Source organism: Grus americana, chromosome 3, assembly GCF_028858705.1.
Source record: "Grus americana isolate bGruAme1 chromosome 3, bGruAme1.mat, whole genome shotgun sequence".
Taxonomy (NCBI): Eukaryota; Metazoa; Chordata; class Aves; order Gruiformes; family Gruidae; genus Grus; species Grus americana.
Genome location: NC_072854.1, coordinates 72,764,025 through 72,789,785, shown reverse-complemented (window position 1 = coordinate 72,789,785; position 25,761 = coordinate 72,764,025). Strand labels below are relative to the sequence as shown.

At 37.4% G+C, this 25,761-nt stretch overlaps 1 protein-coding gene across 9 annotated transcripts in view; it reads left to right on the top strand.

Annotated features, from left to right (window-relative positions):
- The window catches only part of STXBP5 (syntaxin binding protein 5), a 114,857-nt gene that overhangs the window by 31,582 nt on the left and 57,514 nt on the right, over positions 1-25,761 (top strand). For all 9 annotated transcript variants that reach the window (XM_054819751.1, XM_054819750.1, XM_054819754.1 and 6 more), the window contains 3 exons: positions 11,360-11,494; positions 12,592-12,655; positions 15,943-16,026. In XM_054819751.1, coding sequence (XP_054675726.1) covers positions 11,360-11,494; positions 12,592-12,655; positions 15,943-16,026 — 283 coding nt within the window. The remainder of the gene's footprint in view (positions 1-11,359; positions 11,495-12,591; positions 12,656-15,942; positions 16,027-25,761) is intronic.

Below are 25,761 nucleotides of genomic sequence, written 5' to 3'. Positions count from 1 at the left end.
AGTTTAACGAGGATTGCCCAACTGTAGGAGATGCAGTGGTGTATCCAAATTGAATTTTCTCCCCCTCCCTTTCCCCTTCTTTCTTAAATGACTTTTCTCTTACCTGTAGCACCTGTTTAAGTGTCAATATAAAATTCGAATTTGCAGCCTGAAACTACACTTGGACATTGCCTTCTAACTAGTGCTTTAAAATAGATATCCGAGGAAGTGATTCTGATTGCGTGCAAATCTGTTGGAAACTGGCTTAGAGTCTTAGATGTATGGGCATCTTTCTTTAAATAGAGTGCAAGTCTTAAACCACCCTTTTTCTTGTAAATGTGGTGTTCTCACTAGTAAAACCTGTCACAGGGAGTTGAACTGTGTGTACTCTTACCAGAAAGTGGAGAGGATGGAAAGGAGTCTAGGTTGTTCATGTCACTGAGTGGTTGTATTTGTTGTTAATTTTGAACAGAGTACTGATTTTTCGAGGAAAACCTGTGTCTTGCTAAAATAAGTAATGAGCACACCATAGTTACTAAGAGTGGTGAAGGTATAGTTTGAGACAAGGGCTTATTTTTCTAGTAATTTTAATCTTAAAGTATCCATTATAATAGCACGTGGAAGCAGCCAGAACACTTAAGATTCCAGAACCATACATTGTCATAGCCACTTATTAAGTCATGCTGGATGACTTAACTGTTTTCAAATATTCTGTTTTCTTTTGACTAGTTTATAAAATAAAGCTCTATAAAATAAAGTGTAAGCTCATTACTAGGGAATTATTTTGATTTTGAACTTTAGAGAATTGCACAATTTCACTGTTGAATAATTCTAAATTGGTGTCTTTAACTCTAAGAGTTCTTAGTAATTATTTACACCTAATAGGTTTGTTATGTGAATTTGAAGTAAATGGGCTTTGCTTAGGTCAGTTTTATGATGTATATTAACTACTAAGTTTATTAAGAGTGTTGATGAATAGAATTGGGTCTTCTCAATTCGCAAGTGCCAAGTTGTTAATACCTAATTAATAAAATCTTTTAAATTTGTGTTTTGGGATTAAGATTTGCTCATAAGGATAACTAACTTCTCAAAGAGGAATTATTTAAAATATTAAATACTACAACAGATCCTTGTAGAAATAGGTTCTCTAATGATACCTCTAATTTGCCAACTCGTGTAGGGAACTTCAATATCTCAGAAATTAGTTTGGGTAAAAGAAATAAGTAAGTTAAAGTGGAAAAAATGTCCTTGGAGGGGAAAGAAGCCAAATCTTACAACATGACTGAAGCAACTATTCCAGTTACATCAGTATTTTCTCTAGGATGCTGTAGATGCTAAGGTTTAAAATTACGTATCTGATTGGGAGTACCCAGAAGTGTGTTGACACTGTGGAAAAGCAGTATGTGTCCTGTTTAATAGGAGTTAAGCTCAACATGTCACAGGCCAATTTCTTCAGATTTAGTTTCCAAATCAGAGTTTAATGTGTAAGGATTAGACGTGAACTAGAAGGTTGTTCGTAGCATAGAAAGCTGACTGTAGCAGTTACCTACCCAGATTAAAGGGTAATATATAAGAATAGTCTTAAAAACTATTCTTGAACCATGTTGTTTTTAAAAAAAAAAAACAAAACACAACAACCTAAAAAATAAATAAGGCTATGACTTGTTAATGAATTCTGTATTTTCCTGGCACAGCCTTTTACCAGCTCTGGCTAATTCCCTCCTTTTAGCCATATGGAAGAATTACTGCCCAGTGTTTAACAATGCAGTTTCTAGATTTCACATTTGTTTCTCCTGTTGGTAATCTAGTTTGGCTAGCTTGCTTTCAGACCTGTTTTGAACATCTTTCAAAAAAGGAATAAAAACCAGACATAGCTTGTTTATAAATGCTTGTGTCATCTGTTAAGTATTCTGTATACTTACCTGAAAATTGAATTAGAGTATTAAATTATCTGTAAATTAATTCAGAATGCAGTCTCTAATATATGACTGGAGAGTGTTGTGAATTCTTACTTTTCTACTCATGAATTTTAAGAACAGGGAGTGGTGAGAGAGTTGCTTTTTCTTTTAAAATAATTCTATGCCTGTTGCAGACTTTGTTCTGAGCTGTGGAAAATGTCTTCACTGGGTAACTTGCAGCTTTTTAGATTTGAGCAAAACATTTCTTTTAAAAGTAGTGGCCAAAAGTCTTTAAAGATGCTGCTTTCTGTTGAGTATCTGTAGGTAAGAAACTGGCCATTTAATAGATTCCTAGCTCTTGACTGCCTTTTGTACTAGTGATGGTTAGTAATTTGAAGCCAATCTTCTGAACTGGTGATTGATGAAGTTTTTGATGTATATCAAATCTGTTTGTTGAAATGACTGACAGCTGTCAGGAGCATGGTACAAAACAAACTAGTTCTGCAATTTTTCTAGCATTTTGTTCCTGTTGCATTCGTGTGGGTTTTTCAGCTGCTTCATGTTCCAGTTACCAGACAAGTTAGACAATATTAAACTTAAGTCATACTAAGCTTGGCCACTGTTCCTTGACTGTGGGAAGTGATGTGTAGGGGCCAGGAGAAAAGCATAATGGTGGGGAGGGGTTGCTGGCATGATTTGTTGTGCAAATTAAAAGTATATGAGTAGTACCTCTTTGCAGAACACACAATTCGGTGAATGAACTTTAGTATCCTAGGTCTGGTACTTCTGTAAGCTTTCTTCAGAGAATCACAGTGTAGTTTCTGTCACCTACATACCTATATAAATATCCTACACATAATAAAATTGTGTGTTTACACGTAATGTAAGCCTCATGTCAAATTTGTTTTGACTTAATAGCAAATGTTAATATTAGGCTAGATTAACTCTGAAATAAGCATAGCTAACACTTCTTACTAGAGTAAATATTGAAAGCGTGTTGTGAGATAGATATCCAATCTGGCTTTAGTTTTCCTACTGTGCAGGAACTATTAAACTTTGTGCTGATTGAAGGTGTGAAAGGTGAAACACACATCACTAATGAGCCAGGGACTTTCACAGAACCAATTTGAGAGGGTAAATTGACAGACTAACTTGATTTAAAAAGTGATGTGGGATGACAAATTTGCATCACCTTTGGTTTGGGGTTTGGTTTGCAGCAATCAGCTCTATGTACAAGTATGAAAAAAATTATTTGCTTATCTAAGATTTGCATCCTTCCTGATCTGAGATTCCCTGTTCTAATGCCAAAAGAAATAGTTTACTTGCTTTGTGACTTAGCATAAAGACAAGAACCAGAATCGTAGCATAAAAATAGAACTGAGTGTTTAGTGTGTGAGTGCTTTGCATATTGATCACTGAATGCATTGGTAGCAGTTTAATTTTTAATATGTCAACTTTGTGCTGTGGCATTTAAATAGTTTTCCTCAGCATGGAACTGTGCAATTCGGAGTTACAAAATTATGCTTTAAGTATTGCTGGTTTTGTATTCTGCTATAAACAGCAACTTTAGCATTGTGTTTAAAACACAAACTGTCTCGAGTGAGTGAAAAATCCCACTTGTATTACTTCTTATTAATAAACAAGACTTAACTTTTATTATGACACATACCTTACCTTGTTAGATACTGTAACCTTGTACCCAGCCTGTGCATTAGCAGACATTAGTTGTGAGAGAATTTTTCCTTCTGCCTCACTGAATTTATAAACTGACCAATTCTGCCACTTTGTGGATAGCAGAAGGACATACAGGTCTTCTTGCCTGTGAGCAAGGTGATAATAGGCACTGTTTGTGCGTTTTGGGTTGTGGGTTTTTTCTTCCCCTTTCTGTGTATCAATATCACTGTTTCACCTCCACTCTTTGTTTGAGGACTGGCTTTTTCCCTTTGCCCTGTGTGTTTGGGGGTAGGATTATAATATAACCCACAGAAGGATTACAGATACATATCCAAACAATACTTCTGAGAAGTTAAATTAGTCTTTGCATAATCAATGATATACCAAGTACAAGCTTAATATATGACACACCTAAGTTTTTTGACATATTACCTAAGTGGGGTTTTTTTACACCTTTTGCATTGGCTTTCTTTTTGAGAATGAAAGGAAATGATCACTGGGTCTGCTTGCCTTTATGGTGTTACATAAAGCCGCTTTTTACCTGGTGGTCTTAAAAATGTTACTTGGTGGTGATCCACTAGATGTATTTAGAAGTATTTTTATCTTGTTTCAAGAAGTTAGCAGGAGAAAATGAACTTCTTGACTGTCCAGATTTGCTGCATATGTGAATGTCTTTCATGCAAGATCAGATTCCTTTGAAAAATGTTTTCGTGAGGCCGTACATGCATGCAGAGTCCCATGTGTCAGTGCAGTTGATGGAACTGCAGTTGCATCAGTTGCCTTCTGCCTTTGGCACTGAGGAAGAAGAACTGAAGCCCTGAGTCCTATTACCCTGAGATGTCAGGTTTCTAAGAAACAGTTTTTAAAAACTGGCTCTATTGTTAGTTGTTTTCTTTGCACACTTTCACAGTGGTAAGCAGCACATAATAGCCAACTACCATCTTCCTGGGTAGAATTTGACCTTTAGTTTTTAAACCCTGCCTGTCTGTCACTTTTCTCTGTCAGCGATGGGCATAAGTCTTCTGTCTCCCATGGGAAAGCTACATCTCTGACATGGCCACTTTAAGTTGTAGTATGTGACAAAAATATTCAGCCTGAACTGCATGTGTTAGTAGAGCAAGCTACCCAAGTGTCTTCTGATGCCAAAGGTGGTGGTTACTTTTTGAGTCGTGTCAGATATACCAACAGGAGCTCATAAGTATGTAGTGCGGGGGATTTTATCAGTGGTAAGAGATCCTCAAATCTTTAGGGTATTTGGTGTGAATTCCTTCAATGTTGAAAACTTGTCTTAGTTTTCAGATCAGTTGCCTCAAATGGCATGTGTGCATTGGTCTTTTGTCAGCCTTACAAGCAGCGAAGCAGCCCTTTTTTGATTTGTGTATTAATGAAAGTGTGGAGACCCCTTCTGAGTAAAGTACTAAAGCTTGAAAAGCCATCTTAAAACAGAGAGGTGAAATATGACTACATAAAGGAAAGAACATGTAAGCCATGAAATATATTAGGAACATTATATTGTAAAAATACAAGTACCTGCAGCAGCTTAGGAACTCTCTAAAATTGAGCTTTTTTTCTGGAAGAGGATCTAAATGGCCCTAGTATTGATCACATCAGTGGTGACCACTTTATTTCTGTTCTTGGCTCTTACTTCCCCATTACTTCATCTTGACACCATTAGTGTACACCACAACTCAGGTACTGCACATAGGTACTTTTTAGCTCCCTTTAGAGGCAGCCCTTCAAGTAAATGTGTTTGGAGAAGTATCATTTGGAATGCTGTTACGGGATTTAAATGGAATTGAAGTACATGTCCAGTTTCTAGGATATAGTGCATTTATCCACGTGGTCTTTTGAGGGAACAGTTTTGGGATGCATTGAAGAAGAATTCTTCTGCATGTGCCTTCTGCCCCTTCAGGCCTTTTTCATACAGGTGGGTATTTTTATTGCAGTTACCAGATCTGGAAGTAGACCTCTTGCAGGAGTCTGACAAAACCACAGCCACTGCTCACTTCCATCAGTATGTCATTCTGACACTGGCTCTTGACTTTTTGTGCCCATGGAGGACTTGACAAGAGACAGTGGACATGGAGTCTAGGCTAACATAAGAATTAAACTTTTCAGCATGTAAAATTCAGAAGCTGGCTATCTCATGCATGAAAGGTTGAACATAGAGGTGTGCAGAATACAACTTCGGTAGTTTAACATTTTTCTCTTCAGAAAATTATTTTGTGTATACAATAATGATCTGAGCAGCTAGTGTAATTACAGTAACTGCAGACCTATAATGATAGCCTGAGGTTCTAGAAATAGTTTTAGTCACTTAAAAATAAAACCCGTTATCAGTGTTTGTCATTCATCAAAGTATTTGTCACTGCTTTGTTAAAGCAGTGGAAAATTCTGAAGAACGTAGTCTACTGCATTATGAAGTATTAAAAGGAAAGGTAAAGATTAATTTAGAAGTATTTCTGTTGTCATAATAATACACTCAAGATAACAGCCTGTCATTTTTACTTAATATTTCCCTTAAAAGCCCAATTCCTTGACTTGCATATTAATTTAGTAAATTGTATTCTTTGATATTTGTGTAATTAAATTCCTCTAGGCAGTACTGTCACTTGCTGTAACTACTTTGATATGCATTGTGAAACAACCACAATTAAGATTTTTCTTGACTTAGATTATCAGAAAAGACACATGGTCTGCAGTTAAGAAATGAAATCCTTTCAGTAGGTTTACAAACAGCTTCCTAAAGACTTTCTTGTCACTGCTAATACTCTCCCATAAGCAATAGCACAAATTATATTTTAAGTACCATAAGAACAAGTGATTTTGTGAGGGGGTTTTTTTAATCAGTGTTTTCCACTGCTAGTGTACCACTGGGTTTTCTGTATATAATTTTGTTTTCTTGAACTATTGGTTCAAATCTTACAAATTGATTTCACAGGAAAGTGAAATTTCTTGTAGGGTTTTTTTTGGAAGCAGGGGGACAGGGGAGAAGTGACTTTGAATATGTATGCAGCGAGGAGGAAGATTTTGTGCGTAGGGGAAGTACAGCCACAGTAGAGTTTAGAACTACCCTGACGGTTTTGGGGTTGCATAACAGTACCTCATTTTAGAAGTGATGTTAGCATTTATTGAAATTGTACTGTAGATCTCAAACTTAAAAAACCCACCTCTTTAAAGCACTGCTTTTTTCTAAAAAGGGATTTTTTCTTTGTACAGGTATGGGGAAGTGAAATATTTGGAATAAAGTGCTGTGCACAATACTTGCATTATGCTAAGAGTTCAATCTGCTTCACAGAATGTACTAGACTTACTGAGGTAGCTGAAATTTCATTGGAGACAACGTGAGGAATCTGTTGTGCTAGGCAGGAGCTGCCTGCAGAAGCCTGCTTTCTGTGATCACTGGCTCAGACAGTCCCAGGCTGTCTCTTTAGAATCATAGAATATTCAGAGTTGGAAGGGACCCATAAGGATCATCGAGTCCAACTCCTGGCTCCACACAGGACCAGCCAAATCAGAGCATATGACTGAGAGTGTTATCCAGATGCTTCTTGAACTCAGTCAAACTCGGTGCTGTGACCACTTCCTTGGGGAGCCTGTTCCAGTGCCTGACCACCCTCTGTGAAGAACCTTTTCCTGATATCCAACCTAAACCTTCCCTGTCACAGCTTCATGCCGCTCCCTCTGGTTCTATCACTGGTCACCAGAGAGAGGAGATCAGCGCCTGCCCCTTTGCTCCCCCTCATGAGGAAGCTGTAGACTGCGATGAGGTCTCCCCTCAGTCTCCTCTTCTCTAGGCTGAACAAACCAAGGGACTTCAGCCTCTCCTCATACGTCTTCCCCTCTAGACCCTTCACCATCTTTGTTGCCCTCCTTTGGACACTCTCCAATAGTTTTATGTCCTTTTTGTACTGTGGAGCCCAAAACTGCACACAGTACTCGAGGTGAGGCCGCACCAGCGCAGTGTAGAGTGGGACAATCACTTCCCTAGATGGGCTAGCAATGCTGTGCTTGATGTACCCCAGGACACGGTTGGCCTTCCTGGCAGCCTGGGCACACTGTTGACTCCTGTTCAACTTGCTGTCGACCCAGACCCCCAAGTCCCTTTCAGCATGGCTGGTCTCCAGCGTCTCATCGCCCAGGTCTGTACGTATAGCCAGGGCTGCCCCTTCCTAGGTGCAGAATCTGGCACTTGCCCTTGTTAAACCTCATGTGGTTGGTGATTGCCCAGTTCTCCAATCTGTCCAGATCTCTCTGCAAGGCCTCTCCACCCTTGATGGAATCAACAGCTCCTCCCAATTTGGTGTCATCCGCAAACTTGTTCACAACACCTTCTAGTCCTACATCCAAGTTGTTTATGAAAACATTAAAAAGAACTGGCCCTAAAATGGAGCCCTGGGGAACCCCACTAGTGACTAGCTGCCAGCCTGAGGTAACCCCGTTTACCATAATTCTTTGAGCCTGACCCGTCAGCCAGTTGCTCACCCATTGCACTATGGTTTTGTCAAACTGTAGATGCACAAAACTGGTTTATTTTTTATTGATGGTTCTGTACTAGTATTTTTCGCCAGAATGGTTTAATATAGGAGAGGAAGAGTATGGTACTCTGCTTTTGACTGATACATTGTTTCAGGCAATTGGGGTTTGTGTGCAGGAAAGACTTGCAAAAGTTTTTTACTTGGGTTGAGTGTATGTGTAGTCCTTTTGACCTGTTCCCAAGAATTGATTCTATTTTCCATATTTATGTACATATCCATTTGTGGGTAGGGAGAGAGGGGGAGGAATGCTTGAGTTGTAGAAATGGCCAGAGCATTATATGACAACTTCTACTTCTGTTGATCTTAAAGTATGTTATAGATGGAGTATATTATCTTGTGGTGACAGAAAGTTAGGTTTCTGAACGAAAAATCTGCATTTTTTTGGGAAAAAAAAAAATGCTGTCCTTGGCCAAGTGTTAAATAAGTGAGTATTACCTCACTACCAAGATGACCTTGACCTTTTGTTTCTATCCTCCAAAACAAGTGTGAATCCCTTTAATCCTCAGTCCAATTTTCAATGGAGCAAGTGAGGCCACCAAATGTGGCCTGTATGTTGACATGCTAGTATCATGTCATTGGTCCTTCAGATGGTCATAGTTTCACTGAATTTTAGCTGAGGACTGTAACCTTTCCAATGTTATCTAAAATCTAAATAGTTTAAGATGAAGCCTTAATCACTGAAGAGACAAGCTCAGTATATGGACTTCAATATTGGAAATGTTATTCTGTAAATTGCTGAAGTAAATGCAGTTATCTGAAATGAATCACTTCAGACAAAAATCTATTCGAATTTCTGAAAGTTGGAAGACATATTTTTTTCTATTAGGAAAATAAAAAAATAAGTTATTTGCAAAGAAATAACATTTACCACATTCAAGGTGAAACGGTGATTTATTATAGCAGGGTCAGTGTGACAAATTCCTTTTGGATCTAACTAGTCATCGGTTGTTCTGTGAAACTTAAAAGCTCTAAGAATATTTTTTAGGTTGTATAAAAATCATACACAACTTTTTTCTGATTGTAGAAGACTGGTAAAAGCACACTTTGAAGGATAAGGTTAAGAACTCCATTTTATATATGCCTATACTTGACAATTTTGAAGTATTTTCAACTTCCTGCCTTTGCAAGTTTGTAAATGTTTCGTAAAGTTACTTGTTCAACTCTAATTCAGTCCTGGTGTGGAATCATTTCATTGCTTGCTAACTCTTGATAAAATTAATCTCACTTGCACAGAGGAGATGGTAGATTGAATATGGCTGCATATTCAATAAGAGTATCAAGAGTATTGAGGAGTTGGACACTTAACTTGCCCTTTTGCTTTAGCAATCAAAGTTGCAGCCCCAACATACACTTTTGCCCACCTTTAAATGACACAAATAGATAATCTGTGAGTATTAACTCACAGATCAAGACAGATAGATCCATGACCCTGCTCCTGCATATTATTTCTGGCTGATAGGCAGCATTTTTAGATACAGCTGATCTGGCTGCCAGCTGCATCTGGCATGTGGAGTCCTGGTGCAAAAAGAAGCTGTGGTATTGCAGAGTGCTGAAGGTTTGTTTTCATGCTGCCTCTCTTTGTCCTTCCGCATGACCTGCTTATAGGAGAGCTCTTTTAATGGATGGTAAGGTTTTGGGGCCTGCCTAGGAAGTGCATGTACAGAATATGTGATTTAGCTTCCTATAAAATATTTTTTCAAGGATGTAGGGAAAACTCAAGTCTTTAACCTGTGGTGTTTGCAGTTACTGTGCTTAGTAAAAATGTTACAACCTCTATAAATTTGAGTTGGAAGAGCATTTTAAATCTTGTATATAGTCCTTTTTTCTGTGAAACATCAATGAAAAAGGTTAGCGCAGCCTTTTGGCTTGAATATTCAAGCACAAGAAACCGAAGGAGTTAGAAAATGGATGAAATTAAAGATTTGCTTGAGCAAACTGCATTCCTTAATTAGAAATAAATTAGTGATATAAAAAGTGAAGAGGTACACTTTTGATCCAGGTAGTATTACTAAAGAAGCCTTAACTTTTGAAACCTGTAGTACAAATTAACATCTCTTCATCCATTAGCAACTTTTTCATTGCTGCCGTTAGCCATTGCTTTTGTGCTGAAGTTAAGTGTGTATATACATCTAATGCAAAGGGTCTAAAGCTGTTCTTTGTATTAATAATTATTAACAGACTTGAAGAGATGCATGGATTTAGCAAGAAGGGAGTCCAACTGGGAGAAAAGAACAAAAAATCTGTAAAGCTAAGGATTAGAGCTGACAGAGCAAATTTCCATTAAATAATTATTTTACGTTATCCCTGCAACATTTTTGAAAGCCCAAGTTTGATAGCCGAAGTAATCTGGCAATTTCTTTCAATATTGGACCTTGCAGATTAAAATGGTTTAGAGTTTATGGTTTCCAGAAAGTTTCTAGATTCTAATTTCATGTTAGTGTTTCTATTGTATAGAAAAATTAGATACTTCAGAAGCTTCAGTTCCTACAGACATTATTTCCATATCCATTTTGAAGTAAACAATATGTAGAACCCAAGAGGACAGAAGTAACCAAATTTTCAAGTACTAATATTTGTACTGGATCTATGAAGAAAGAGTGCTCTGCTGGTACAAACAGTTGTTAGTTTTTGGGTTTTGTTCAGGTACTCCCTTCTAGCAGAAGAGAAAACTATAAGGCAGAAAATTAAAATAGTTTAAGTAAAATAATAGCCCCAAATTCAAATTACTTGTATGAACATTTAGGGTTGGTTTTAGGTTTCCTTTACAGGATACTTTGGGTTACATGTAAACTTACTTTTTTTTATGCTTTATTTTCTGCCTTTGTCTCCTAACTTGAAACCAGCTTGATCTGCATAAGGTTACTTCTAAAAATCCTTTGTCCTTCAAAACTTGAAATTAGATAGATTTCAAAGGGAGATCTATAGATTATAACATAGGAGTATTGTACATGTTAAGTTTAAAATTACAGCAATCTTGAGCAAATACATTCAATATGATAATTTTCAAAGGTAGCTGTGTGATTCTTATCTGAATGTCTTAATAGTTTTAGAATGCCTTAGCTTCTATTTCTTGTTTATTCGAAGTCTTTACATTGTCTGTGCATCTCTTGTCATGTACTGGCCTTGCTACTTTTCTGTACCTGTAACTTGTCTTATTTCTTCCTGTTTGCCTCTTGCCTTTCTTATACCTTTTGGCAACATAGACCTTAAAGTGTAGGATAGCTAGAAGACTTTTCTTTAATACCCTTTTTTGGTGGCTTTCTCTTTCAGGATAACATTTTGTCATCTGCCTTTCCAAAGTAAATGGCTATATGTGGGCACCGAAAGAGGAAACATTCACATTGTCAATGTGGAATCATTTACTCTCTCAGGCTATGTCATCATGTGGAATAAAGCCATTGAACTGTGAGTTTAATCAAGTATTGTCCTTTGAGGGGGAGGGGACAGAAGTGTCCCAGATGTTATTAATCAGTTGCAAAAATGTTACTGTTACCTAGAGTGGCCTCCATATTAGTCTCACTACAACAAATACCTGATCAAAGTACATAAGTAGTCATGTAAATACTTTTTATTGTAAATGTGAAATGTTAATGTTCATATATATGTTTCTGCCTAGAACACTATTTTAGTGCCTGGAATAGACAATATAAAATCAGACATAGAAATTATCATCTGTGGTGATAAAGAACTAGAAAAATAATATATGTTAAAATATGATGTGGCTGGTGCTTGGGCAGGCATGTCACTTCTATAGTTTTGGGGTTAAAGCCCAAAGTACAAAGACAGGCAGTGTAAGAAAGCTGATGGCATGCTGAGTATAAAATTTACTGGCTGAAAGTGTAAATTTAAATAAGCCAATTCCAAGAATGAGGCTTTTTTTTTACAGCTATTACCATTGCTGCTCCTTTTTAAAAAAGAAGTTTCTTTATGCAAATATAATGTTTTGTGAGTGAAAACATATACTTGTGTGCTGCTGTTTCTCTGCTGTTGTTTTGTTCCCAGAATGTTGTGTCTATCTTAAAAATGTGTGAAGTCTGTAACTTGCCAAAGGCAAGTTGGAACAAACACAGCTCTTCATTAGTCCATCTTCTTCAATAGCAAGAAGTTAACATAAAGTCTTAACTTTATATTGTTTTAACAATGTCCAGTTTGGGCAGTTTATGAATAAAGGCAAGACCTGTTTTCCAGCATAAAAATAAACATTTTACCCAACTGTGTTTCTGTAACATCAAACATTAAATAGATATTCTAAAGCTAATGGCAATTTTTTTGTGTTGCGAATAAGCAGTAAATAAGTCTTTCCTCCTTATAAAAAGACAGTGCCTACAAATAGACACAAAGTTTTTATAGGCTTGAAGATAAAAGTGACTCAATGCTGAAATGTCAATAGCTTGCTTACATGGAGTCTGTATCTGCAAATCTGTATTACTTGCAGTTGTTTTGAGATGCAGTTTTAGACAAAGGAATTTTTTTTTAATTAAATGGAAATGTTTGTTGTTTAGGTCATCCAAATCTCACCCAGGACCTATTGTCCACATTAGTGACAATCCAATGGATGAAGGAAAGGTAGGATATGTTTAAAGATTATTTAATACATTGTTTTTCAAGCAGGACTTTTTTAAAGTATAGATACTGCTGCTTTTTAAGGAAGGATTAAGTAGATAGGGACAATGTTAAAAGCATGAAGGAAGTCTAAATCAAGGTTTTAAGATCTAAAATACTAAAAGCAAGGTACAGACATGACTGTAGGACACATTACTAAAATAATTGATTGCATCTTGTAATCAGAAACACTTTAAAACACAGCTGAAAGTGCTTAGTTGCAAAAATTCTTGAAAACAAAAGCAAAGAACTTTACTTATGGTGATTAAAAATTAAGATGTTATCAAAAAAACCCCAGTCATAACCTGAGTGGAAAAGTAGTGGGAAGGAAATTAAATAAACTTTATAATGCTCTTGGGTGTTGCTGTTTCACAACTTTAAAATGCCTGTTTAGGTAGCATATTTATTTAGATTAGCTAAACTGCAGATGAAGTACAGAGTATTCTAAGGCAGCAGTTTCTATGGGATTTGAGGTCTGACATACATTCATTTAGCAGACATCATCTAGTGATTATAATGAATTGCTTAAAAACTAACTGGCCTGTAGTACAACTAATACTTCAGAAAAGTCAACTCAACTAAAACATTTAAGAAAGCTGTGTATTAGACTTTTCCCTCTTTTGAGATAGCATTATCATCATCATTTTGTCTTGACAAAAGTTTCACAGTACTTGTTCTTGAAGCCCTTGCAAGACAATTTTTGTCCTGTGACACAGCAGCCACAAAGAACAACTTGAGATATGAACTTAATGGTAATACGTTCCTTCTATATTACTAAAGTAAATCTACAGGTATTATTACCCTTTGCTTTGGGACATCTATTATGAGGCTCATGCAACACCAACGTAGAACACACAACTTTAGTTCATAATGAAGACTTCATGAATTAAAAGAGAAAGCAAGGAGTTAAAATGTTAGTATTCCTTCTCTAGGTGACAGCAATTACTGTAGTACCAAATCATATGTTCCCCACATAAATCATGATTGCAAGACCAAGTCTGTGCTTCAGGTAATAGACCTCTTCTACAAGCCTTGGGATGGGATCACATGGGTCACCCACTCTGTGAAGGTTCTTCTGCCTCTCTAGCTTGTGTGCCCAATAGTTATTTAGCAAATCTGAGTGGTCTGCTGCAACTTTTGTTCAGATCCCTTCATCCAGACTGAAGGATAAGCAGGAGGGGTTTTCCTTAGTTTTGACAATAGGAATAAAGCAAAATGTGAAAGGACTTAAAAACAGCGGTCTCTACATGTATCTTGTCCAAAACTGTGTAGACCCTGACAAAAGCATGGTTATATCTTAGCCAGAGACACCTTGATGTCACTCACTTTAAACAGATTTTAATTAATGATTCCACTTTAGATTAATCAGGCATAAGTGATTGAATAGGTTGATGAATTAAATTCCAAATTATTATCTTCGCCAGTGTAGTGTCTCAGAAATATTCTAGAGTTTTGAACTCCCATTTGTGAAGAATCTTCAAGGAGAGAGAAAATAATTAGGCTTACTACTATTCCACATATGCAGGAGAAATCTTTGTTTACTTGCTTTTCATTTGACATGTTAGTAGTGGATAAAACTGAAAAGAGAAGGGATGATACTACTGTCTGAGCAGTGGTTTGAATGTTTTAATAGCATGCTAGTTATAAGCTTGTATCCTAGACACCTACAGTTTCAGTCCAACAGGAGAATTTCATGAGTAGAGTTTGTTTTCATTGGGGTGAAACTCACTGCAGTAAGTACATAACCGATGGGTTTCTCTGTAGAATTAGGTTTTGAATCACATTCCATAATCATGGACCCTAGAATATGAATGCAATGAAGCTTTGCAGACTTCAGTAGACAAATGTTCTATTTATTCTGGTGTATTCCACCCCATGCTTAATTACTGTCAATGAAAGTTTAAGAATTACTGTTTTTATCAATCGGGCTATCAATCAGTGTTTTAGAATCTGGCCTTACAACTCCTTTCTCATAAGAAAAATATTGCTGAAAAAAACCTGTAGTTGCAGGAGCCTCTTGTGTACTCACTTTTATAATTCGTTCATGTTATTAGCCTTCTAATCACTGTGATTTTTCTAATGCTTGAAGTCAAAATAGAAAAATTATAAAATATGGCTTATAAGCAAGATCACTTGAAATAATAGTATACAGACACTGTAGTGAAGAAAATATCTAATATTCACTTTTACTAGATCAAATGTGTCTAATACTTTTAGGGTATTAGTGCTGTATGGCACTGAAATAAAACAAATATTTTATCTGTAAGCTGGTAGGAGATCATATGTTATTTTTCATACTGGAAATAACTATGCACCTTGAAAATCTCAACATACTGAAAAGACTGTCTAGGCAAAACCTCTAGCTGCAGCAATAGACCATATTGATTTAGATCTCCTATCCTTGACTACAATGGAATGTGTGAAGGCAGTGTTTTCTAACTTGTAGTATGAAGGACACTTCTCAGGCCACTTCTGTTTGCTCCCAGGAAATAGTGTTTTAACAGTGAGTAAATCCCAGCAGCCAACTACTCCTTTTTTGTATGTCCATGTTGGGGAAAAAGAACTGGGAGTGAAGACATGCTACTTAATCTTAGGAGCTGCTTCTTCTGTAGCAACATTGCTCAAAGGAAAGATCACATCTCGTAGTAGATCCAGCAACTATGGAAGATGAAACTGCGTTGCCGCCTTCTATATAACAAGTGCCAAGACTGTTACTACTGCCTTATGTTGGCCTTGTTTTGCTTTCATTAAGAGAAGTGTCACTTAAGATAGAGCAAAACACATACTCAACAATGTGTTAGACCAATTATTATGAGCAATTTGAATCTTGACTCCCTGCAGAAATGGTTTAATCTTGGAAATCTAAGCAGAATGAATTCCAGTAACGAAAACACACAATTAAAAGTTCTTTTCCAACACTGTCATTTTCACTCAGGAAGGAATATGCTTAAAGTTTAATGTTGGCCATTCTGGAACTCAAAGGGATTTCCAAGGACTCTTGTGAAGAATGCATTATTTTTTTTTCTAATTTTGCATGAATGTAAGTTGTATTAGCTGGAAGTTTAGGATAATGACAAGTACAAAGTAAACCATTCTAACAGTCTTCGCTGCTTCTCATTAATTTTTGTCTTCATAACTACTTGCAGTTACTACATGTGGTATTATGCTGCATCTCTTTGGGGCAAGAACTATAGGCATTGCAAATGGTATTATTTTGCTTCTTATAAAGATGCTATATCTGCTTATTGCAGCTTCTGATTGGCTTTGAATCTGGAACAGTGGTATTATGGGATCTGAAGTCAAAGAAGGCAGATTACAGATACACACATGATGAGGTAACAGTTTTCATATGCATTACTTACTATGAGAATATCATTTGCTATTCTAGTAATTTTTATCTTTTTCATTTCTTCTCCTGCTTCTGTCACCAGTGGATCAATAAATAGGTCTCTCTGAAGTTGCAAGTACCTGAAGTTTTCTGCAAAAGACCCGTAGAATTTGAATAATAGAAACTTCAGAGTGAATAAGTGTTCACTGAGTTGAAGTTTGAAGCAATGAATGGTGGCATGGGTTGGATTTCTTTACTGATTTCAGGGGCTGGGGAGGGAAGATTTCAGATCTCTTTTTCTGTTATTGAGTACTGTGACTTTCACTTGTGTTAAGAGCTTGAGACTTAAGTTGAAACAAGGTGGTTTAGCAATTTCTGTTATTTGGAATATCTGACATTCTGTAAAGTGTGTGTGGAAAAATTTAATAGTCTAAGACATTTCTATAAACATACTTCTTTGCAGGATAAGATCAAGGTTTGAAATAAAACTGGGGGGGTTAAAAAGGCATTTGTTTCTTTAAAACTTGATTCTTCAGGATGTAGGCTTTTTGAAAGACCGGTATATTATGTTGAACATTTTTTCTTAATATAAGTTGATGCATTTTATTTAAAATAACATAAAATTAGTCTCAATCTATATTTCATTGATTGTAAAATGCCTATATCATTGTTCAGTCCCAGTTAGGCCTGTTTCTTGTATCACAGAGGGTGTGTTTTCCTTAGCTCTGTGCTGAACTTCTCACAAGACAGGGTTTGGGTGTTTTTGTGGTGGTTATGGCTCAGTACTTGTGCTTGTGTGTGTTAGCTCTACCAGTGAAGAGTTTCTTTGAAGGGGGAGTCTCTGAAGTGGTCTGAGAGCATCAGAGCTATATTAGAACATCAGAGCTGAATGAGGCTTCTTTTGTGTTCAGAAATGTCTGTGTAAGCCTCAAAGTATGTTATATGAAGAGCAATTTTCTACCTTCCAGTTGCATTGCATGCACCTAACTAATTCCCTCTGTTGATTTGTTCCATAAACTTACTTATATCTCCATCTTTTCCTAGTCTTAATCAAGTTCTTATTCCTCTTATTCTTGCTATTCTCTAACTTTTTTTTACCATTCTATTTTATCTTTGTTTATAAAAGAGAAACACAACAACATAGTGTATTCAAGATGTGGGCACACTGGATTTATGATGTGAAATAATTATGTTTATATAAAGTTGTTTTTGCAGTTTCTAGAAACTTACCCAGGGTAGACACTGTGCTGCTTATTCTGTTTTTTAGTTTGGATTTTGTGGTCCTTTTTTTAAATTGACTCAAAAGTTGTCATCTTTCTGAACCAACCCTGATTTAAGAGCTTGCAAACAGCAGTGAATAGTTCAGCCGTTTCATCTTGGATTTCCTTTAGGATTTATTAGTGAATGCACATAGTTGTTCAGGTTGGTTTTTGATTGCAGAAGAAGTAATGAAATACCTCAGGTCAGATCCTTTGGTAAAGGAATGTGAATTATCACGTTTGCAGTGGATGGAGAGAAAAACATGCAGATCTATGGAGTGAACTTGATGATTTTCACTGTTCTCATTAGTGAGAATCAACATACAGTAAAGTTGCTTAAAAAAATATTGGCTTGCAGTATGCTTTTTATGTGAGTTCAGATTGCCCTTTAAGAAAAATTTCTTTGGAAAAAGAATTACTGTATGCAGTAATTTGTTGGTTGTCATCCATTTAACATTGTATGACAAGGAATTTCTTCTTCAGTGGGCAAGTTGTTTAGATCTAATCTTCTAAGGGGGAAGGCAGAATAGAATTATGTCCCTTTTTTGAATTTGGATTTAATCCAGTTAGGCAGTTTCAAGTTCTTCTGAATTCTGACCTGAATGACATAGAAATAAAATGATTAATTTTGTCTAACAGAATTGAAAAATATGTGTTTCTTGAAAGGTGCCATAGCAGAGAGTGCTGTAATTGTTTCTGGACTGATGGCCTTGAGAGAAGATCCTATCAGATACAGAAAAGATAATGAATAGAAAGCTGCAGAAAGCGGAAGATATGTATACTATATATATCTGTCTTTTTTTTAGTGCGAGTCAGGTGAGGTGGAGGTTCTGCTAGATCTTTCACTTTATTCTTCAGTGCCTCTCAGTTTTGTGTTTAGCTGCAGAAATGGAGAACCTTCCTCAATTTTTCAGTGAAAGGAATATTCAACTCCATAATGTTATCTTTCTAATCATATTATCATTGCTGACTAATTAGTGGCCTATATAAATATACTGTTCTTGCTATTTTTCTGCTAGCATAGCTTCAAGTAAGTGAATGTAAATGTTAAGAAATGCAGTAGAAACAGGGTTTTTTTAATTGCAGTTTGCAAGAATAAAATGATATTGCCAAATAATAAAAACTTTGCTGGCTCTTATGAGGAGATTCCTTAACAGAAAAGAGAAGGCATTCTCACTTGCTTAATGCTGAAAGGTGGGTAACTTTTTGAGTCTTAGATAGGTAACACCATAACCGGTACTGTGAAAAATGCCGACTAGCTTTGCTGGAATTCTGATAAGGTAACCTGTTCATTCTAGTTGAATAACTTAGCAATTCAAATATTTAGCCAAAAATGAGACATCTATATATATGATAAGCACATAATTCTTTTCAGTGAAAGGCTAGTATGGTTGTGTAGATTTTAAACTAGAATGGAAAATCAGAAACCAGGGAAATAGAATTGAGCAGGACACAGGGAGGGTGCAGGTAACAAAGGTTTTAGGTAAGAAGAGAGTAACTAGTAGGTTTAGACAGAAATAATTTAGCGTGTGTCCATTCTAAATTTGACTCATGCACCTTGATTTTTTCTTTTTCAACATTTGAGACTGTTAATATTACGTTAAGAGAACAAAACTGACTTCAGAGTTTGAACTTTGGTCAAGAAGATGCAACACAATCTGATTGAGATATGTAATAGAAGTAACAAAAGTATTTTTACGAGGATGTTGTAACCAGGATGTAACATGATTCATAACTTCTAGAGTTAAGCTTGTTTCTGAATGGTTTTCTGGAATATCTTTTCTCATTGACTGGAGCACTAAGACATCTGCTCCCTTTATTATAAAGGAGCCTAAAAAATTGATGGCCTATTAATTCCTTATTTAGCTCGTTTTCCCCTCTATCCCTGTGGTGGGTTGACCCTGGCTGGAGGCCAGGTGCCCACCAGAGCCGCTCTCTCACTCCCCTCATTCACTAAACAGGGGAGAAAAGGCATAACGAAACGATTGTGGGTCGAGATAAGGACAGGGAGAGATCACTCACTAATTATCGTCACGAGCAAAACAGACCAAACTTAGAGAGGGAATTCATCTAATTTATTACTAGGCAAAACAGAGTAGAGGAATGAGAAAATAAAATCAACTCTTAAAACACTTCCCCCCACCCCTCCCATCTTCCCAGGCTCAATTTCACTCCCGGCTTCAAACCTTCCCCCCCCTCAGCAGCACAGGGGGAACGGGGAGTGGGGGTTACGGTCAGTTCATCTCACGGTGTTTCTGCTGCTTCTTCATCCTCAGGGGGAGGACTCCTCTCATCGTTCCCCTGCTCCAGCATGGAGTCCCTCTCACGGGGTGCAGACCTTCAGGAGCAAACTGCTCCAGCGTGGGGTCCCCCACGGGGTCACAAGTCCTGCCAACAAACCTGCCCTGGCGTGGGCTCCCCTCTTCACGGGTCCACCGGTCCGGCCTGGAACTTGCTCCAGCGTGGGCTTCCCACGGGCCGCAGCCTCCTTCAGGTGCCTCCACCTGCTCCGGCGTGGGGTCCTCCACAGGCTGCAGGTGGAATCGCTACACCCCCTCATCCTTCCTCCATGGGCTGCAGGGGGACAGCCTGCTTCACCGTGGTCTTCACCACAGGTTGCAGGGGGATCTCTGCTCCGGCGCCTGGAGCTCCTCCTCCCCCTCCATCTGCACTGACCTTGGTGTCTGCAGAGTTTCTTACATCTTCTCACTCCTCTCTCCGGCTGCAAAAGCTCTCTCCAAATGTTTTTCTACTTCTTAAATATGTTATCACAGAGGCGCTGATTGGCTTGGCCTTGGCCAGCGGCGGGCCTGTCTTAGAGCCGGCTGGCATTGGCTCTATCAGACACAGGGGGAGCTTCTAGCAGCTTCTCACAGAAGCCACCCCTGTAGCCCCCCCGCTACCAAAACCCTGCCACGCAAACCCAACACAATCCCCAATAACAAATAGTGTGACATGCCATATTTATTAAAATAATGTAGTGTCTTGCCACGACCTTTATTGATTAGCTCAGTCTAATCTAAGATTGTGTTGCTGCTCAAAAAAGCAGTCTTACCCTGAACCCAGCAATGTCTTTCTGTAATTAGTTGTGGCTGCATGACAATACAGCAAGTCACAGTATAATTAACTTTTCCCCTCTTCCTGTACAACCAAGAAAAGTATCAGTGGGAAAGACCCATTGCATGTGAAAACTTAAGGTGTGAGGAAAATCTTCAGTCTTTCTGGCAATGCAGTGGTTTCCTTGCTCAAGAGAGTGCACAGAGTCTAGCAGTGGTGGAAGAATGCCTTATTTCATTAGATCTCTGCTTCTGTTACATGTGGTGCAGAGCAGAGAAAGCTCTCTGCCATTTAGTTTCCTGCTAGCAAACCTTGTAAATTTGAATACTTCTGTGCACAGAATCTTTCTAGCTCTTGTTTCTTGTTGGTTTCCTGGTTCGGTGGCTTTGCCAGAGGCTTCTTTTATATGCTGACTCCAAGGGCTGTATTTCATCCATGAATGTGTTTCACCTCTTCTCTCACAGAGATTATGCGCATGATGTTTTGCCCTGTAGCAGGAGCAGGATTTTAAACCTCAGGATTTATATCCTTGGCTCTCCACTTGTTCTTGATAAGAGCTCTTCTGAGTGTAGAGTTGACAACCAGTAAGAAGAGAGCAACTCAGTCCAGTCTTGTTGCACTTGAGATCTGGTGCAGAGCTGCTCATCAGACATAGAAAATGCTGTCTCGTCTTCCTGACCGTGCCATCTCAAAGTCCTGAAGTGTAGCAAGGCAGAGTCTCAGAGATCTTGTTCGGTGAATCAGGCCTGCTTATTAGCACTGGGGAAACATTGACTGGCTTTAATCCTATTGAAAACAAATTATTATTCTGGTACTGGTTAACTGTGTAGTCCAATCAGTCTCAATCCACCACTAGTCATTGCATTCTGTGGCTATTAGAAATTGCAGTTATGAGCTTGGTTGCTGGTGGGAGTTGCAGGATTGACAGCAGCAGAGCTTGGTGCTACAGCACAGCTGCAGTTCTCTATGATGTCAAGGCACAAGATGTAGCTGTTGGGACCCTGGAGCTGGATCCTCTCCAACTGTGCAGTCTTTCCCATAGCAGTGCTGTGAAAAACACTTCTCTATTTTGAATGATTAATGTTAATGGGTGGCTAGGCTTCATCAGGCATTATGAACAAGATAGCCAGGCACATTGATACCATAAAGACTGTTTGCTGGGAACTTTGCCGTTCAATTAGTTTCCTCCTCTCTCATCACTTTGTAGTTGACATTTGTCTTAAAACATGTAACTTGAGGGACTGTGCAGTCTACCACCATCATTTGATGCTACTCTTTGACTCAAAACTTCAGATGCGCCAAGGGGTCCATCCTTTATGATTGTACTCTGCTGAGGAACAAAGAGGGTCAAACTTCCTGCACGATCAGAGGTTTATGGAAGGATACCTGTGTGATTTCCTCAGGGAAGAAGCTGAATCCTATTATCTTTTTGCCACTTCCTGCTTGGCTTCATTCCAAATTACCTGACCTTTAGGAGGCTTTCTTGAAACAAATTCCCATGTTGTGGTGGGGCAGTCTCATTTATTGCCTGAAAGCTAGGTCATGCTGTCTTCCTGTCTGAACATGTGTACCTGCCCAGCACCCTGCTCTGAGAATTGCAGCGCAAGAACACTAGGAGCGTTCATCCCAATGACAGGAATGTTTATAGGGTGGGCAACACCACTACCCCTGAAACCTTTGTAATTGTATTTCTGCTTAACCATGGCTGGGAGAGGCAGCTTTAGATCATGATTAGTATTAGTGCTGATTGCTGGCATATTCTTTCCTCCACAACATTCTAGTTCGTAACAGGGAATTTAGTTATAATTTGTTCTTGAATTTTCTATATTACAAATGGCATCCTGAGCTTCCAGTGCTGTATACTTTTTATTATAACAGCAATATGTTGCATGTTTAGAATTAGTTAAAGAATGCACAGATAATTTGGAAGAAATTATCTGTGACATAATGGAACTGCAGTTGTGAATGAACTTTTCTTTAGAAAGTTTCTTTGGAACCCTTTTCTGACAACATCCTTTTTGTCTTGGGCAGACTCAGTGGAAAATAAGACTGCAAATTCTTTTTTGCATAATTCTTAAGCCTTTTATGTTCAGACACTGGGGATTTTAAAAAGTTATACGTATCTTATGTGGAATACAATTTATTCTGCAAACGTTTCCCATCCTACATTTTCAGCCAAAAAAGAAATAAATTTCTCAACTATTAATTTTGTTTCTAAAAGATTGAAGAGCAACTTTTGAACACTAAAACTAGTTTTTTAATAAGTACTATTCTGTTTGTTCTGATTTAAAGTAAGCTTTGATAGCATTAACTCAGCAACTGTATTATAACTATTTTTAGGCTCAATGTTCTGGTACATGGCTGAGTGTAAGAGATTATTTTACAGCAGTAAAAGCATGTCAAAGTAGCCTGTGGGATTAAGAGGAGGGGAAAAAAAAAGGCAACTGTAACATGTGACTTGCCAGAAACCAAAGTGTGTCAATGCAGTCATTATGCACTTGCATATTTCATTGCATCAAAATGATCTTCATGATACTTTACTATTTAAGTCTCAGTAGCTACATTCTTATTTGCAGCATTTTTTCCCTTTCTTAGGCTATTGTCAAGACAGTTAGCATAGGTATTCCCAGATTACTATGCTTGCTTTGAATATTTTGGTAAACCTGGAGAAAAGGATTCAGTGTCATCACCTGCTCAAGTTTACCAGAAAATACTGTCCATGTCCACTCTTATTATGATAGTCCTCCATTTCCATGAAATTTTACCAGGCTATGGTAAACAGTCTGGTTTGCAGAATAACTAATCTCATGTCATGGACCTTACCGGTCATGCACAGTATATTTCAATCTCAATTAATGGCACAAGAGAGTAAAGAATCATGGTCAAATCCAAAGAATGATGAAGGAAGCTCTCCATGATTCTGGTGTATTCCTGTGGAGAAACATTTTACCACAGATTGTGTTATACTTGAAAAGCAAGCAAGGAGGTGCGTATTATTTAAAAAAAAGAAAAGCCAGTTTACTTTTTTCCTGAGTTGTAATAACTGTATTTGCAGTAGTCTAAACTTGATATTAGAAAAATCGGGGGTTTTTTCTTAAAAAAGCCTTTTAGAAACAGGGGAAACTGCTTAAATTAATAGGTTTTTGTATTCACATTGAAGTATCAATACATTTCTGCATGTATCTTGTCTTGCAGGAAGGTAGGATACGAAGAGTAGTCTCAAACTGTTCTGAAAGGATATGCATATAATCAGCTGTAGGGTTAAAATAAGTCTGTAGGAATTGAAAAGGGATTTTTTTTGTATATGTATTTTATGAATTGAAACAGTTAAATCCCCTTGGTGGAAAAATGCAATCAAAACTTGAGTCTTTATTGATGAACTTGTCCCTTAAATTGTAAGGTTGTATTTAGAATTATTAATTTTTGTACTCTAAAGAACTAAGAAATAGTAGTGATTTCTAGGGATATTGACAAGCTATTGCAGCAGTAAAACTGAATTTCACAATGTTTTTAAACATGCATTAATCTCTTTAAATGCTAGTGATCTACTTAAGATATTTCTGTAGGAGACTTGCATAAAATGCTTTTAATTTATCTCTCAGACTTTTTTGGTTTCTTATTTGTGATTGCACTTCCACTCCTACAGTCTCCGTCTGGTAACTGTTCCAGTCACTGCAAGAATGTTTCTTTCTGAAAATCAAGTACATCCACCTTTTCAGGCAGTATAGCAGTCATTTTTCCGCACAGGATAATCCTTCTGGAACAGCTGGTGAAAGTGAGGCTTCCTTTGTGCACATAATACTCTAGGATGGTTAGTTTCCACATTTCTGGTTAAGTTTTGACATATGTAGGACAGAGCAATCAACCATGCTGGGTTTATTTTTTTTAAAAAAAAAGTATTTGGGTTCTTTTCCCCTAGAAAACACATAACTGTCTTGAAAGTTTTGAAACAAACTTCTGTATAGGCCAGAACACCTAACTTAACTTCACATCAAAGTGAAGGGGGTAGTAGGAATACCTTGAACAAGAAACCTTTAGTTACAATTCAGTAAATTTAAAGATTTGTTTTTTACATAAAGCATTCTCTGTGTAAGTCCCTGTAAAGATTCCCTGTATTTCATGCATGTCTGTAAATGGAAATATTCAGAATGTTAGTGAGGTCAGGACTTGGGTTACCTGTGCACACGACAACTCTTAGGGATACAGACATCTTGTGCCTTAAATATAGCAACAGTCCTCTGTGGTACTAGTGCATGATCTTGTCATAAGGGATTACTGGCTGGGAGCCATATGACCAGTCATATAGTCCACAAAAATATTTGACACAGTTGAATCGGCACCAGCTGATTTCAGCATACTGCTGCATTATGGTACCAAAAGGGTGCCAGATGAACTTCTAGATCAAGATGAGAGTTATGATTAAAACTTTGAGAGTTTTATTCTGGATCAGTAAGTTTTGTCTAAAATATTGGGGAAAAAAAAAATATTATTCCTAGGGGCTTTTGGTGTCTGAGAAGCTATCTATAGATTTGCAGCCTCAGTGGATTCTGCTTGATTTTTCTATCTTGGATGTTACGCTTTCCTTCAAATTCTAGCACTAATATTAAACATGGGAAAAATGTCAAACTTTTGCTCTTAAGTATTGGGATGATTTTTCAGTTATTGGTTTTGTTTTGGTGATTGAAGCTATTGATATCAACCAACTAGTGCCACCTAAATTTATTGTACTTTTTTCATTGTAACTGACTTGTCACTGTAGATATACTAGCCTGTTGTATACCTAGAGATTACACTACAACTACTTACAGGTCTGGTTTTATTTTTCAGACTTACAAAAAATTGTGAATTGTGTAATAGCAAAGGATAGTGCTCTGTTCCAAAGTTTATCATACTCAGCCCACAGGATTGTTCATTGGATTATTTTAAAAATATATAAAAATGTGGGTTTGTTATGCTTTACATCATATTTAGCTGCATTGCTAAATGTAACCAGATGCTCTATAAAACTAGGTAATAAATAGCCATAAAGTCAAAGGCCTCATTCTCTTTCAGTGTTCTTACCATCCCATCAGGTTCCTTGGAGAAATTGTGATAGCAGTGATCCTTCTCTCTTGTGCTCAGTTTATCAGATCTTATGTTCACAAGCATTAATGCCATTTCAACAGTAATGGGTGGTTGTGTTTTCTTCCTCTTGACCTTTTTCAAGAAAAGGAAAAAGTGTTCATATCTCAGATTTATCCTTCTATAAAGCTTTCTTACTGATTCTTAAGACCTGCTTCTACGTAAATGTGTATCAAAAACTGTTCTGTTGTCAGGGCTAGACTCCACATGGGAGAGTATTTAAAACATACTTATTACATTGTATTGCTAATCATAGTATAGATAATTTCTTTTCTTAGTGAAAAGAGCTCTTTGAAATGCAACCT